This window comes from Anser cygnoides, chromosome 3, assembly GCF_040182565.1.
Source record: "Anser cygnoides isolate HZ-2024a breed goose chromosome 3, Taihu_goose_T2T_genome, whole genome shotgun sequence".
NCBI lineage: Eukaryota > Metazoa > Chordata > Aves > Anseriformes > Anatidae > Anser > Anser cygnoides.
The window spans coordinates 34,661,805-34,676,869 of NC_089875.1; the positions used below are offsets into that span (position 1 = coordinate 34,661,805).

Genomic DNA, 15,065 nt, shown 5'->3' on the forward strand with positions numbered 1-15,065 from the left:
TTATGTCAGAATCACATCAGTGTTGCAGAGAGCAGAATGTGACATGAATAGGAAGTGTTTCTCCTGTGTAGGCTCTCAAAATACCCAGCCAACAGGGGTTCATGAGGGGTGGATCCTGCCTAACAAATTTGATTTCCTTTTATGATAAGATCAACAAACTAGTCGATCAAGGGAAACCAGCTGATGTGATCTTTTTGGACTTCAGCGAAGCTTTTGACACGGTTTCCCATAGGATCCTACTGGACAAAATGTCCAGCATACAACTTAACAAAAACATCATGCGATGGGTGAGCAATTGGCTGACAGGCAGGGCTCAAAGGGTTGTGGTAAATGGGGCCACATCTGGCTGGCGGATGGTCACTAGTGGGGTCCCTCAAGGCTTCATTTTAGGGCCAGTCCTCTTCAATGTTTTTATAAATGGTTTGGATGTAGGACTAGAAGGTGTTTTGAGCAAATTTGCCGACGACACCAGACTTGGAGGAGTTGTGGACTCGGATGAGGGTGGAAAGGCCTTGCAGAGAGATCTGGACAGATTGGAGAGCTGGGCGATCACCAACCACATGAAGTTTAACAAAAGCAAGTGCCGGGTCCTGCACCTGGGATGGGGCAACCCTGGCTATACATACGAACTGGGCAACAAAACGCTGGAGAGCAGCCCCGCAGCGAGGGATCTGGGGGTTGTCGTTGACAGCAAGTTGAATATGAGCCAGCAGTGTGCCCTGGCAGCCAGGAGGGCCAACCGTGTCCTGGGGTGCATCAAGCACGGCATCGCTAGTCGGCCGAGGGAAGTGATTGTCCCGCTCTACTCTGCACTGGTGCGGCCTCACCTCGAGTACTGTGTGCAGTTCTGGGCACCACAATACAAAAAGGACATTAAACTGTTGGAGAGTGTCCAGAGGAGGGTGACAAAGATGGTGAAGGGCCAAGAGGGGAAGACATGAGGAGTGGCTGAGGTCACTGGGCCTGTTCAGCCTGGAGAAGAGGAGGCTGAGGGGGGACCTCATCGCGGTCTACAACTTCCTCGCGAGGGGCAGTGGAGAGGCAGGTGACCTATTCTCCATTATCACCAGTGACAGGACCCGCGGGAACGGTGTGAAGCTGAGGCAGGGGAAGTTTAGGCTGGACATCAGGAAGAGGTTCTTCACCGAGAGGGTGGTTGCACACTGGAACAGGCTCCCCAGTGAAGCAGTCACTGCACCAAGCCTGTCTGAATTTAAGAAACAATTGGACTGTGCACTTAGTCACATGGTCTGAACTTTTGGGCAGACCTGTGCAGTGCCAGGAGTTGGACTCGATGATCCTTATGGGTCCCTTCCAACTCAGGATATTCTATGATTCTATGAATTTGTTTGTTTCAGGTTGTTTTTTGAAAGGGACGCAAACTGAAAAAGCAGGCGCTATAACCAGCTGTAAACATTGCTTTCTTCCCTTGGCTGAACATAAGTAGAACATCTAATGACTAAACAAACAAGGTTAGAAGGGGAAAAAATATCTTTTCTCCCATGTTTACTCTATGATTTTTACAGCTCCGAGTGCTGTCAGTGTCATTGTTTCCCCTTTATTGTCCAGTAATTTCCCCTCTTGTCCACGTGGGTCTTTCCCACAACAGAGGAGAGAAAAACAAGTACAAAAAGTAGGAAAACACTATTGTAAAACCAAAGAAAGAGAGAGTCTGCCTGTGCTGTGGGCAGGTGGAAGGTCATAACTCGTTTTCACACATGAAGCAGAGATGAAGGTGATAAGGACTCTTTAAACTTTCCGGCATTGGCTTAACTCATGGAAAAAGCAGACTCTTTGGCTAAATTTCATAGTGCCCCAGCAGTAGCCTTTTGCTGATGGTTTTCCAGTCTCTTAGGACTGGATTGTCAGCAGCTGTAAACAGCAATTTGGAGTTCAGCACGGATTTTCCAATGAACTTAGCCTGAGAGAGACATGTTGGCTGCACTGCTTTTTTTGAGAATCTAGTTCAGTGTGCTGATAACTCAAAAACTTGTTCCAAAGTTACATCTATTCCTCCAGTGTCCCCGTGTGGGCCAACTCTATCAAGACTCTCTCGAGAAGTACTTGGAGCTGTTTTTCGTGCTGTACGGATGCCCATCAGTTAGGCTGATGCTGAGTGAAGCAAACCTTGGTTAATTTTTTTTTTTGTCTGTGATGATCACAGAACAACAAGCCCTTGTTTCTCCTCCTTGTCTCCTTGAAGTCTGCGTTCAGATCTTCCTTCCTTCCTTCCCTTTCTGCTGGGTCTCTGTTGGGGTCCCTTCCAGTCCTGGTGTCACGTAGAGAGGGAGAGCTCTCTTAGCATGCCTCTTCCCACGCTTAGTCCCCATCTGTCTGTTCTTTGTTTACTGTGGTGTTTTTCTTCCCTGTGTCCAGGATCCTTCACATGAAGCTATTTCCTACAGAGAGGCTCAAAACTTCGGGAACTTGGGTCCCAAGCTGCAGGGATCCATGTCTGGGTGCTCAGGCTGCCTCAAGCAGAGCTGTCCAAGTGCCCTGGGGGAAAGCCTTGGGGGCTATGTCAGGATCTGCTTTCACTTTGGCTTCCACAGAGGAATCCCTGAGCAACAGACCACGGGGCTGGCTGCAGCCAGCTCACTCCAGTTCAGAAAAATATAAAATTTTAGGCAGCAGCTGCCCCTAACCTTGCTCTGCAGCCTAGCTTTTTATCTTCTGTACTGAGAGGAGAAAGGCCCACGTTTCCCACTCAGGGAAAATTCATGCTTTGGACTGGCTCTGATCAGAAAGCATGGTACTGTTTCCCTGCTTTCCCACCCTGTTCCTCCTTCCCTGTTCCCCCCCCCAAAAAATTCTGACTTACCCTGGCTGAGGAAATCTCATTTCAGAAGACACCCTGTCTAGGAAAATGTTTCTTTATAGAGCTGGGATTATTCTTTTAAAGTCCAAAGGCTGGGTAAGACTTGGGGGCAGGAGAGGGCAAGATCTAGACTCGGGGAGAGCGCTGAAATACAGCTCCTTTGGTTTACAGCTCGCTCAGACGGGTGTCCACTTGGCTATTTGCATAGTGCTCAGAGCTGCTTGGTAAATCTGGTGGCAAAGCTGCAGCTTGCTTACTTGTAACGCAAGGCTTTGTGTAGGATTTGCAGAAGCACAGAAAGCGGGTGGGTTTGGCTTGAACAGCCCTACCATCTCATACAGGGTCTACCCAAGCATTTGCGTTTTTCACCTACTGTCATTGCTTCTATTCTTTGGCATTCACAGATAAGGCTGTAAATAAGACTTGGCATGTAAATAAAGTTTGGCATAATCTTTCTTCTTTCTGCTCCTTCAAAGCACAAAAATGCCCCTTTTTTCACACTCAGATTCCTAAAGATCCAGAGGAAGGAAGAACGGATGTGGTAGAAGTACCCGGCATCATCTGGGATTGTTTCTCCCTGTAGCTACTTCATTAATCCAATACACATGACCCTCTTGCACCTTTTCCTGAACACTCTCCTGGAATTGCTCTACAAGGAGGCAGGATTTCACTGAGGACAGCAGAGGTGTATAGCTCAGTTGGGATCTGTGAAGGTTTTGCCTTTTGTGAAGTCAGAAGAGCCAAACAAGAAATTCTTTGTTGCTTTACTCAGACTGGGGATCTGAGCTTGTTTTTGTGAGCTGAGGAAAAGTCTTGTCCCCGTTCAGAAAAAGGCATCAACTATGAAGTAAGGAGAGAAAAGGATTTTTTATTTTATTTATTCAGGCGTTCTCCAAAGTAAGGAGCTCATCTTACACTGACTTCTTAAAGTGATTGCTCCTGCCCTGCCACCTCTCTCCACTCTCAGTCACTTGCTGTCAAAGAAAGATCAGTGTTCTGCTGCAAACAACCTGCTAATGCATTTTTTTTTAAATTGAGTTATTACATTGTCTGTGATGAGCCTGTTCCTTTTTGGTGGGTGGCTGCATTTCGACCCAGTATCTTTCCTCAGATTTTCCAGTGGCAGTGAACATTTACTGCCTGCAATGCTCTCATCATTCCCCTTCCTAGGTTGCCTAAAGCAAAGGGTTTCCAGCAGGAGCAGCTCCTTGAAACTCTCCCCTAGTATGGGTCCTTCTTGGACGTGGTGATACTTTGCTTTGAAGGATCAGCTGGGTGTGCACACAGTCTATGCTTGATCTTCAACTTAATTCTAGCTACTGCTGAGGTAAGCACGTAGCTGCCCAAAGCTGCCAGGCTTTCAGGAGATGCACTGATGAGATTTCCGCAGTGGGTTGAAGCTAAAGCAGTCTACTTGCTAGCAGAAAAGGTCCCTCAGAAAGCAGGAGCTGCTTCTGTAGAAGACATCACTTTTCTCTTAAATGCGATTCTCTCTCTTGATGATGGTGTATGGGGAAGAGACAACATATGTTCAAAGAAAAGAACAGAGCACCTAGCCTTTTAAATAACTCAGACAAAAATCTGTAAATATCCTGGGGAATAGGTAAGGGTTTTGTGCTAGAAACATTCTTCTTCGACAAAGAAATGCAGATAGGCATGGTCTGTGGCCCTGACAGAAACAGGAGAGCAGGCAACTTTCAGAGCAAGAGCTGCAACTGATTTTCAAAAGCCTGTGAGAAATAGCCTGAGCTGCACAGACCCAGCGCTGCTTAAAACTCTTACATGATGTTAAGAATGAAGTTACACACAAACACCTCATTTATAAAGCGTTAAAAGGCTTATCTCAACAGATCCATCAACAGCCTGGATCGTAACCAAATTTTTCTATTCAAATTCTCTACCACATCATTTTCATTGTGTGCGAGCCGTGCGCTGTAACGGTAGCTGTGCAGTCAGCGTGTGGCGGCCCGTCACCTGGCCCCCACAGGAAATACAGGCTGTATTTCTCTATTTCTGCTCGTGTCTGCTCTTTGCCCGCAGCAGTGTGAGTGAAGGATGCTTCTGGCTCTCATCCTAGCTCAGAAATCAGTGCTCACTGCAGTGCTTATTTCTTAATTCTTTTCTTTTAAGAGTACCTTTTCTTTCTGTTCTTGGATTTTTACCATCATTACCATTAGGGTTGGAAAACAAAGGAAACCTGCAACTCTGAGCAGGCCTCGTGTAGTCACAGCACAGTTTACAGTCAGATTTCCACAGAGGAGTTGGTCAGTTTTGGTTAGGGAAGTCTATGGAAGTGCTCTTTGATCTTCAGGGCTTCACCTGGTGAAGGGTGCAATGACTTGAATTTTGTAAGAAATCTTTTATTTAGGGTTGCTTTAATTCAGCGTGTGTGCTCCCCCACAGCCACTATTTCTCTGGGGAGGTGGAGGGGGAAGGAGATGACGACAATGTGTTTACCCGTGTGGACCATGTTGTTCAGGTTTGAGCTTTGCCCTGGGTTTTGCTTTTCTCTCTTATTCCAGGTGAGGGTTGTGCGCCTTAAGTAAGTTAATGTTTCTGAGACATCCCACTTCGAGTCTGCTTCTCCAGTCATTGCAGATTGAGGTGTTAGATCCTACACTAACGAACTTAATTTGAAAGTTACTCATCAGTACGCTTCGTGTCATATTTTACTCAACATGTATGGATTGCTACCCTGAGAAAAACATGAAACATTACATACACATACAGACACACACTTAAACTAAGATGTTTATTACATACTAATTCTACCATAATCAGTGCTGGCAGAGAGGACTCCTCTCCCTTGCAGTATCACCAGACATCTGCATAGTGTCTTGGAACTCCTTTGCTCCCAGCCACGGGCTGTGTGCTCGAAGGATCCTCGGTCTGGGAACTGCTATCACCGTGCTGAACATCACTGCGCTCGCTTTAGCAAGGTAAACGTGCCCCAGATTCAAACCACCAGGTGTGCAAAGGATTTCAGTGTAGAGGACTTTTTGGAAAGATTTTTGTTTGGGATGTAATCAACATACACACCTACTTCTTTCATTAAAAATCATTACAAGCCTCTGAAAAAGGAGTGTTATCAAACGAACGTGGATGGTTGGCTTCTGTCCTCACCATTGTTGTTGCTGGCAGACATACTGAAATGATGCAGTATATTCAAAGGAGGCCAAATACATCCTCGCTGGCATGTAGAGGAAGTTTCCACAAAGTCATACAAGAGAAAAAAACACTGAGCGCAGAGATCTGTTCTGCTGTGTCCGTGTAATGTTCATCCAAATGGCTTAATCATGCAAGAAAATAAATAGTGCTCTGTAACACCTATCAGCTTGGAAAACGCTACGGCTGAATTTAAAAGTATGAGGTACAGGAAAACTTCCCATGGCCAAATGTGGTCTGTGACAGTCTGTCAACTCGCTGTACTACAGTTGTCATACGTTTTTCTGTGTTTCAGGGTGAGCAATCAGCTGTCCTGTAACCAAAAGAAAATAGGCACATTTTACCAAAAGCAGTCAATAAAAGCATGAGGCCTTGGGATTGTTGGGATTGTAAACTTTATGGGTAAGAGCAACAGAAGCCATGCCCTAGCCTGGACTCGCATGTTTATCGAAGGACTTGTTCTTGTGAATCTAACACGGAGCCATGTGGTGTAAAGGTACAACAGAATTTAACCAGGTATTTTAATGATTCTCAAAAAGAAAAACATCCAGCTCCTAAAAGCGCTTACTGCCACCGAGAACCAAACCCGTGTTTACAGAGTTACAGTAAATACACGCTGCGGTGTAGAAAATTATCTAGGGATGATTTGACGTTTTTCTGAAAGTGACTCTCATTTAAGAAGTAACAGGAAACGTGAGTGAAAAAAGTGTTTTAAAATTCATGAAGTAGCCTTATGAGACTGCAGACTAGCAGATTGTAATTTGTCCTGGTGGCTGCTTCAACTCACCTCAGATTCCTGTCTTTCGGGGAGCGTTTCTATTCCGTTGTGATCCAGGATGTGCTGGGGAGCCTCAGTGTCTATATCTACATTGGCCTGCATGCTGGGCTTTTCGTTCTCCCATTTTGCGAACCCTTTGTTCTTCCCAGCTTTGCCGTGGAACTTGGACTTCATTTTGGGGAAAGTATGGGATCCTGAATCGCTCCAGCCCGGCTCATGCCACAGCGGTTCTGTCTGCGTTGCTTGGCTGGTGGTTGCCCGCTGCAGCCGCACTGAAATTTTCCGCGAGGAGCCAGTGACAAGGGTGATAGCTCTGCTATCGAGGTCCTGGTGTTCTGTAGCAACGCTGGGAAATTCAAATACCTCATCCTGGACTGAAAGAAAAAAGTGAAATTATTTATTTTAAATATTCCTCTTCAAGATCTTTGCAAAAAATAACTTAAGCCTGGGTCAAGGGGAGAGAAGGAAGGGATTTAAAGGTTCAGAAAAAAAAAAAGTTGGCTATTCTGGGAGATTTGTGCAAGTCTTTTAGTAGTTAAATCTATTTCAGGACTAGGTCTTGATATGCCACTGTATATAACTGCATGATGGCTTGCAGGGGTGCTTTGTGTAGGCAGCATTAGGGTGCATGGAGGAGAAGGCAGCAGCATCACTTTGCCGAGGAAAGCTCTGAAGGAGGCTGCTCCTTCTTCCAGATAGCCCCCTATATGAAGCAGTGGTGTAATTAGCAATATCCATATGCTGCTCAGAAGCTGATTCTGGCCTTGTGTGCACAATTTTCTCTTCCCTCCATCTGCATGCTTGAGGGGGTGCAAGGCAGAGCCAGAATTGTGCCTCTGTGTGTCTCAGTCCCTGCCGCTAAGTGTCCTACAAGGAAAAGTGCAATTTCCCTAATTCTCATTTTATTTTTTATATTTTCAGCTGGCATAGCAGGACAGGGAGGTTCAGGCGGGAGACTAAGGCCACCACAGCTCCCTGCAGAAAGAGCCCTTGTAATTAGAGCATTGAACACAAGCCAGTGCATCGGAAAGTACACAGGCTGCTCTGTGTGTTGGTACAAAGGAAAAATTAGAAGAGGCAGTAAGGACACTAGCTATTAAAGAGGATGCCAGCAATGGTTTAAAATAGAAACAAAAGAGTGCTCTCACCTGGCGGCAGAGAGGGGCTGCTAGGCAGGGAGCCGTGGTTGCTGCCCACTGAGGTTCCTCTGGAAAATTTTCTGCAGGCAAGCACAAGCAGGTCTCGGCATTGCTTATGGCAGTTGGCACCGCAGTCTGTAAGGGAGGGAATTGTCAAGTCACCGAAGGCAAAGTCACGGCTACCTGGTGATCCCTCAGGGCTGTTAGCAGGCAGCTGAGAGGAGGGACCTTGACCAAACAGATACTTTGACAGAGGGTGTGAAGGGAGTTACAAAAATGGATCATTTGCTGTGATGGGAGTTCGAAATAAAAACAAAACAACCTTCACCACACTGCCCAGCTTCATCTCCTGAGCCACGGCGCTGGGGTCAGGAGCAGAGCTGAACAGATGAATCCTACCCCCCTTGCTAGTGCAGCACCAGAGGTGCCAGCTAGAAGGTGGCAGTTCTGTGCCCAGAGGCAGAAATCACCCAAACGGGTGCAGCAGCTGGTACCCAGAGGGCAGGCACTCCTTGACCACGTGGAGATCTGAGCGAGAAGCTCGGCTCTCTTACTCTCACGCTCCAGTGCCTGTGATTTTGATGCTACAGAGCCACTTTTGTTCTCTCCCCACTGGGCCACGGTTGCAAGCAATGATGCAGGACAGAGCTCAGCTTTCGGATCTCGAGTTTACAGGGCTGCTGTGACAAAACTCTACCTTCCTTCCCTCAGCCTACCAGGAAAAGTGCAGACCACAACTGGCCCTGCTGTAGCTGCTCAGATGACGGTGGTCAGGAACAGCTGAGCTGCGTGCAGTGGCTTAGTCATGGGCATTTTCCTCACCCCCTCAGAGGAAGAGATGTTCGTGGGTGGGAGAGGAAGATGGGAATAAGGGTATCCTAAAAAATAGGGGGTATCCTAAAAAACAATCCTGCCAATTCTTCAGCAGTCTGCTGGGTGCCAGGGTAAGACCGAGGGAAAAAGAGATTGCATATAAATATGACTGTGAAGCTCCAATGTGAACATTCCTCTGTAAATAACTGAGGTGCAACTACAGCTGTGAAAAGCCCTTCAGCTTCTTCTGCTTGTGAAATAAATTGGTCCAGGACTTTAGAGCCGATGGGGACCAGCACAATGTCATTCTTGGTCTGACCTGCTCGACATGGTGCAAGTACTGCGTAAGCAATTAAACATTAGTGAAAGCAACTGAGAGTGCTGTAAGAGCTCTAGGATTTTTTTATGCTGAACTGCTGCAGAAGTCCTTGCAATGAGATCTGCTGGGCAGTTCAGGAATTAAATACTTGTCTATTTCTAGCTCAGCCACTGCTGCATTGCAAGGCCAGCTAGCCTTCAGTACTGGCACACAGATGTACACGATACAGACACTAATGCCAGCAGACCTTCTCCTGACCCCAGGTCTCAGGAGTTATATTTCAGGATGTCTCCCTGCTGGCAGGAGGACACTTGGTCTTCTGAGATGCAATTTTTTTGCTGGTACAAAGTGACACCTCGTGGAGCCAGTGGCTGCTTTGGACCTTCAGCTCCCAGAACAGCCACGTCCCCTGCTGCAGTGAGGCTTTGTGGGGTAGCAGCAGCCACCAGTCATAGCTGGCACCAAGTCCTTAAGCAAAATTGGGATGAACAGCTGCCGTTCTAGTAAAAAATATGGTTGACTTCTGTTAAAACCCAGCACCCATGCCATGAAAAATCCATGCAAAATATTTATTTACCTTTGCATTTGTAGCCTTGTTTGATTATACCCCAGAGCTGCAAAGAAAGACAAAAGAACGTCAAGGAATCAGAAAAGAAAGCCGGAAGGAAAACAAGGTCACAATGAGGAAGTACCAATGGCTACAAAAGCACAAACAGGATACAACTGCTCTTAACACCCTTCCTGTCAGGCAGACCTCCCCCTCTAGTTGTGATAAGGCTTGTGTGGCTCCCCCCTTATTTCTACTGCCTACAGTGGGATTACCAGAGAAGGGGAGACACAGCTGAGGTGTGCTTCCAGGAACGTGTTGGGAATTGCTGTCAAGCTTATTGAAACCGGCAGAGTGTGTTCTGCTTCTAGCTCACTTTGTGCCATCTCGGGGGTAACTTCCATTGTACGTCCATTCTTCAGACACACAAATGGCCTGTGCCATTCAGGAATAGCAGGTGAAAACACCACTGGGGCCAAACACGAGGTTCTTGGCTCCTGAACTGGTCCCCAGCACACCCAGCCATAGCAAGGTGATTCATTCACCTGACTTTTTCCATTGCGAGATGGTTGAAGCCTGAAACAGGCAGAGAAGCCGATAAATTCCCTCTTTGCCTCCTCCCAGAGGCTGTCCTCGTTAAAGTACAAAACAAGCAAATGCTGGCCCTCCAGGAGGCAGCATGTACGGTCCCACTTTTGGGAAGCTTTGCCCGTGATGTGAGCAGGATTGCTTGGAAGTAGAAAAAAAATCCCTAGTAAATTGTTATCTCTACACTTAAAAAAGAGAGATAACTACAACCATGGCATTATGAAAACAAACATTTTTCACTCCAAGAGGCAGAGAGAGGAGTCTAGCCCAGTGTTAAAGGAAAAAAGGTCAAGGACTGCAGTGTTTATTTCTCCTGAACTCATTCAAAACATTAGCAGGGAGGGTGAGCATATCAAGGCAGTCAAAACTGCACGTGCTGCCTCGCTGTGCTTTTAAGAGGGGATGCACAGTGTGCAGGGGGTAAATGTGCTGAGTAAAGAGATATCCAAAAGGAAGAGCTGCAGAACATTCGGAGGACAAAGGAAAGAGTAAAATAAGACAAACTAGGAAGATGATGGGGGGAAAAAAAATCCTATATATGCTGCAAACATAACAATCATATGCTGCAAGAAAGAATTTGTGAGGAAAAACAGGGGCTTGGAAAGAGAGAAGACCAGATTAGGCAAGGAGGAAGAAAGGTGAATAAAATAACAGAAGGGACAGCAGTGGAAACAAAGCCCCTAGAAAGCCTGCTGCTTGCCCTCCTCCTGCAAATGCTGTGGATGTGCACAGCGATTGTGGGTGCTGTGGTCTCCTGGTGGTGGTGGAGCCCCCTTGTCCCTCCTGGGAGAGCAGCACAGAGACACCAGAATCACCTGAAGGGGGACGACTTATTTCTTTTATTAGAGCTCTGTTCTGTTCCTACTGGAGAGCCTTTTCACCTCCCTCGCTCCGAGCCTTCATCTTACTTGGTTTTGGCACTGCTCTCATGGCCACACACAGTTGGCACAGCTTCCTTGCAGCGCCATGTCGTGATCCTGACCTAAAGCTTTGCATCCATCTGATATGGCTTTGCAGCAAAGCTGGCTCGAGCCAGCCCCAGGGTAAGAGGATCTCTGCAAATTCGGATGACAAAGCTGGAAGGGATGGGTGGTCAGCCACCCCGACACATGGCGCAACTCAAGCTGTGGGTCGGAACTGAGACCGGCAGCGGTGGTATCAATTTCACACTGTGAACGGCATTAGATTTTAGCTTGACCTTTAAAGGTCATATAGTTTTAATAATAGATATTTTACTGGGTACAGCGGACATTGCACTGTCATGCCCATTCATCCTACTGCACAGTCAGTGCACATTTTTTTGACGGTGAATCACTGCATCAGTGCAAAAGTAAGTTTCCACCTGCGGATGGATGGCGCTGAAATGCACAGCAAGCACGCAGCAGATTTTGTCATTGGTTCCTGTCCTATCCGCCCAACTCATCCACAGGACAATGCCAATGAATTCAGTGAGCTGACAGGAAAAATGACCTTATTTCCATTTCCCGTACAACCCCTTACTCATTTTTATTCCTGAACTGGATGTATTCGGGGAGACGTGAAAAATACAACAATGACCAGCCAGTAAACTGATACAGGAGAAAAATATCTGGTGGAGAACACATTGCAGGACATTCCTGAGCCCCACTTGGCCATGGAAGCTTTCCAAGCATGAACCAAGTGTCACGAACGCAATGACATCTTCCTGAGGCTGCAGGCAGCCCGAAACAATAGGCTAAGACTGGTCACCTCCAGCGCCCCGATGGTCTGCTGGATCTCTCGGCTGGAGAGCCCGCCACCAGGCTCCTGAATCAGCATTAACTCTGTCACCTCTCGGGTTTCTGCAGTTCCAGCGGAAATAGGTGGAATTCCTTCTTCCCCTGGCCTCGATCAGTGGGAAAAGGGACAGGAGCAGGAACGGCAGCCCCAGCCTGAGAGCGGGCACGTCTTTGTGCTCGGTGGTGCTGTAGTTGTTGCCTTCAGTCATGAAGAAATATTACTTGGTGGGAAAGGTCACAGAGTAGAAGCTGAAGATTTTGCCGTTGATACCGGCAGCAGGTCAGCATGGGACAGCAGGGACAACGCTCTGGCTTTACACCTTGAGCATGGGCCACGTGCAGGCAGAGAGCAGGATCCTCTGCCCTGATGGAAACTCCTAGCCCTGCATACTCCTGTGGCTGGCCACGTGTGGGCATTTGACTTCAGCAAGGTGTGTACGTTAAAGTGACATCTAAATCATAATAATTAATTTTCCTTACTTGGTTTGAAGTGGGAAAAGATGGAAGAGGTTTGCAAGCAACACAAAGGTTCACAAACACAATTGTTTGCCAGCTTTGTGTAGAGCACTCTAATAAACGTCTTCTTGTAAGTTATGACTGAGAGAAAAAGAAACTTAAAAAATAATTAAATGCCAAACTTTCTCATGTTACAGAACTGTTGGAAGCACTTCTGATTTCTTGACTGATTTAGAAGATCTATTAATTCAATAGAGAAAGGAATAAGGCTGTTATGGCTGTTCAGAGAATTATGAGCAGAGCTATGTTGCCATGTGCAATTTCCTGAGAAAGAACGGCTTTTGCTTCATCTACATCCTCTGTTCCAGACACCCATTTTCCCTTGAGCTTGTTTACATGGGAAATCAAGCCAAATTAAAGAACTTAAGATAAACCAAGTAAGGCCATTCATACAGTCTGTAATGTCCTTTAGCTAACATAATTTTACTTTTTTTTCCCTGTAACAGTAATTCTTACAAATGCCTGTATTCAGGAACCACCAAAACAAAACTGGGTACCACAGCTACATGAGGAAATGCTTTGTGCTTCGAAGTGCAATGAGGAAATTTGGCCAAGCTGAAGAAACTTTAACAGCACATGGAACCAGTTTGACCCCATCTATGTTAAAGAACACGAAATTTCGTGTGAGGTATGCTGTTACTAAAAACATACTTACAAATCCTGCACAGTGCTCGCAGAAAGTTGGTTTAAGATAGGTCATCTCCTGGAAGTTGTGAATAAACCCTGGTCCCATTTTACACTGGAACTGCGATTTAGCTCTCAGAAAGTAAGCCATCATTTCTTCTTTGCTTATAAGACCATCTCTGTTAGGAAAAAAACAATAGAGTAGATCTGTCACTGCTCATGGCACCAAACACGTCAGGATTTTCTCACTGCAAAAAGCATGCAGCACACAAAGTGCGTTCTTTGAAAGAGCTACGATCGTCTTGGCAGAAGAAACAAGCCTTTCCTTAGCGTCTTTGTGGTTCTTACTCTTCATTAAACAGCAGACACTGAACTCATAGCACGGGCCTTGGTTTCTCACCTGTTCATGGTATCAGAGCATTTGGTGGCCCAGACCAGGCCATCCTGTGAAGGAGACTCCTTAGGCCCATGGCCACTGCTGGCCCAGCCAGCCATGGAGACAGGTGGCTTGGAAAGGAGCCAGGGCCTGCTCTCGGCACCCACCACCACTCCCCATGAACCATGCACCATGTCCCAGTGAAGAATGGTACAGCAAGCTAAAGGCCTGGTCAAACACCTTCTCTCCTGGACTTGGGTTTGAAAAGCTCTCGAAAGGGATGTTAGAGAAACAGCCATGCTCTGCTGGCTGCGATCTCCTACACATCGAGGTCTGGAGGAGAGCTTAAGGCTGGTGTTAGCCACCAGCCCTACCAAACAGTGCATGGCCGGGATGAGAATCGGGGATGTACCTAGAAAGGACCTACATGGTAAACATTGGGTCTGACTAGGTCATCAAAGACACAGGGAAAGACAAAGAGAAGCACGTCCCCAAGTAGTCCAAGGTTTTACTGCACCCAGCTAAGCAAAACAAAAAACTTCACAAATTACTTAAACAGAGCTTTTAACAGTTTCCCAAGCTGTGAGGATTGCTAATTCAGGTAAGCTGAAAGCCTCAGCTGGAGGCTTTGATGCCAGACATACCCCTGGGGTTCGCTGCAAGGGAGCTACGAGCTGGACAGTCTGGGGAATTAGAAATGAATGGACTCCTGCTGCTTGATGTCCTTTAGAGCATATCCTTACATCCCAAGTGACTATACCCCGTCTTTCCCTTGGCAGATGGGGGCTGTGTCTGTTTGAACTGATGAACAGCAAAGCACTTGCTGCAAACAGCTCTAAACCAGACAGATCTTTAAAGCACAGTGTTTTCACCAAGTCTCAGAAAGCCGAAGGCAAACCAGGAGTAGGGATTGGGAACATTCTGCAGTTACTGAACAGTAACATTTGGTGATAATTTTTGCGGGGTGTGAAATCTACCACTTCATCTTGAAAGACAGAGAAGAGCCATCTACAAAACAAACGCCAGCTACAAGCCAAGACAACCATACAGTTAGTGCTGTGCTCAGCTGAACTGCATTTTTTGTGTATTTTCATCTGAAAACCTACATGGTGCAACTGGGAAGTCAAATCATTGCAAAATACTATTTGTGTATTTTTCCCTGGTAGAGATGGAGATGGCTTCATTGAAATGGAATTTGAGACCACTCAATTCTTAACCAGCAGGAGCACAATTCTCGTGCTCAAATGGTTTGCTGGATTCACCAACATCTGAATCCACAGGAAGACTGCATGCGTACAGAGGGCCTAACTGACCATGTAAACCTCTTATCACAATAAACCACCACTACAGAATTTATACCTCCACTTTCTACTCACACAGTCCCAATGCTTATGCCCCTAGCTGACCACCAGTACCTCCCAGAATATTTATTAGCATCTTTCAGCTACTTATGCTCATTTCTCTTGTCCCACACAAAACTTTTTTATCAGTCTGATAGCTGGTCTGGGTAAGGATCTCCAGAGTAGTTTGACAGTACTCTAAGGGTTTCAGCTCAGTTCTGGAAGGAACAAAGTTCTTTAAGCTATTAAACAGATGATTTTTAAGGTAACAGGAAAAGCCAGACT

General features: G+C 46.4%; 1 protein-coding gene across 3 annotated transcripts in view; it reads right to left on the bottom strand.

Annotated features, from left to right (window-relative positions):
- Positions 1-5,551: 5,551 nt before the first annotated feature.
- The window catches only part of RASGRP3 (RAS guanyl releasing protein 3), a 48,548-nt gene continuing 39,034 nt past the window's right edge, over positions 5,552-15,065 (bottom strand). For 2 of the 3 annotated variants that reach the window (XM_013170958.3, XM_013170953.3), the window contains exons 10-14: positions 13,096-13,243; positions 9,610-9,646; positions 7,910-8,035; positions 6,771-7,135; positions 5,552-6,296 (exon numbers count right to left, since the gene is read on the bottom strand). In XM_013170958.3, the coding sequence (XP_013026412.2) occupies positions 6,288-6,296; positions 6,771-7,135; positions 7,910-8,035; positions 9,610-9,646; positions 13,096-13,243 (685 nt within the window). In that variant the 3' untranslated portion in view covers positions 5,552-6,287. Of the gene's footprint in view, positions 6,297-6,761; positions 7,136-7,909; positions 8,036-9,609; positions 9,647-13,095; positions 13,244-15,065 lie in introns of those variants that run through there. The other variant, XM_013170948.3, reaches the window with a different exon arrangement.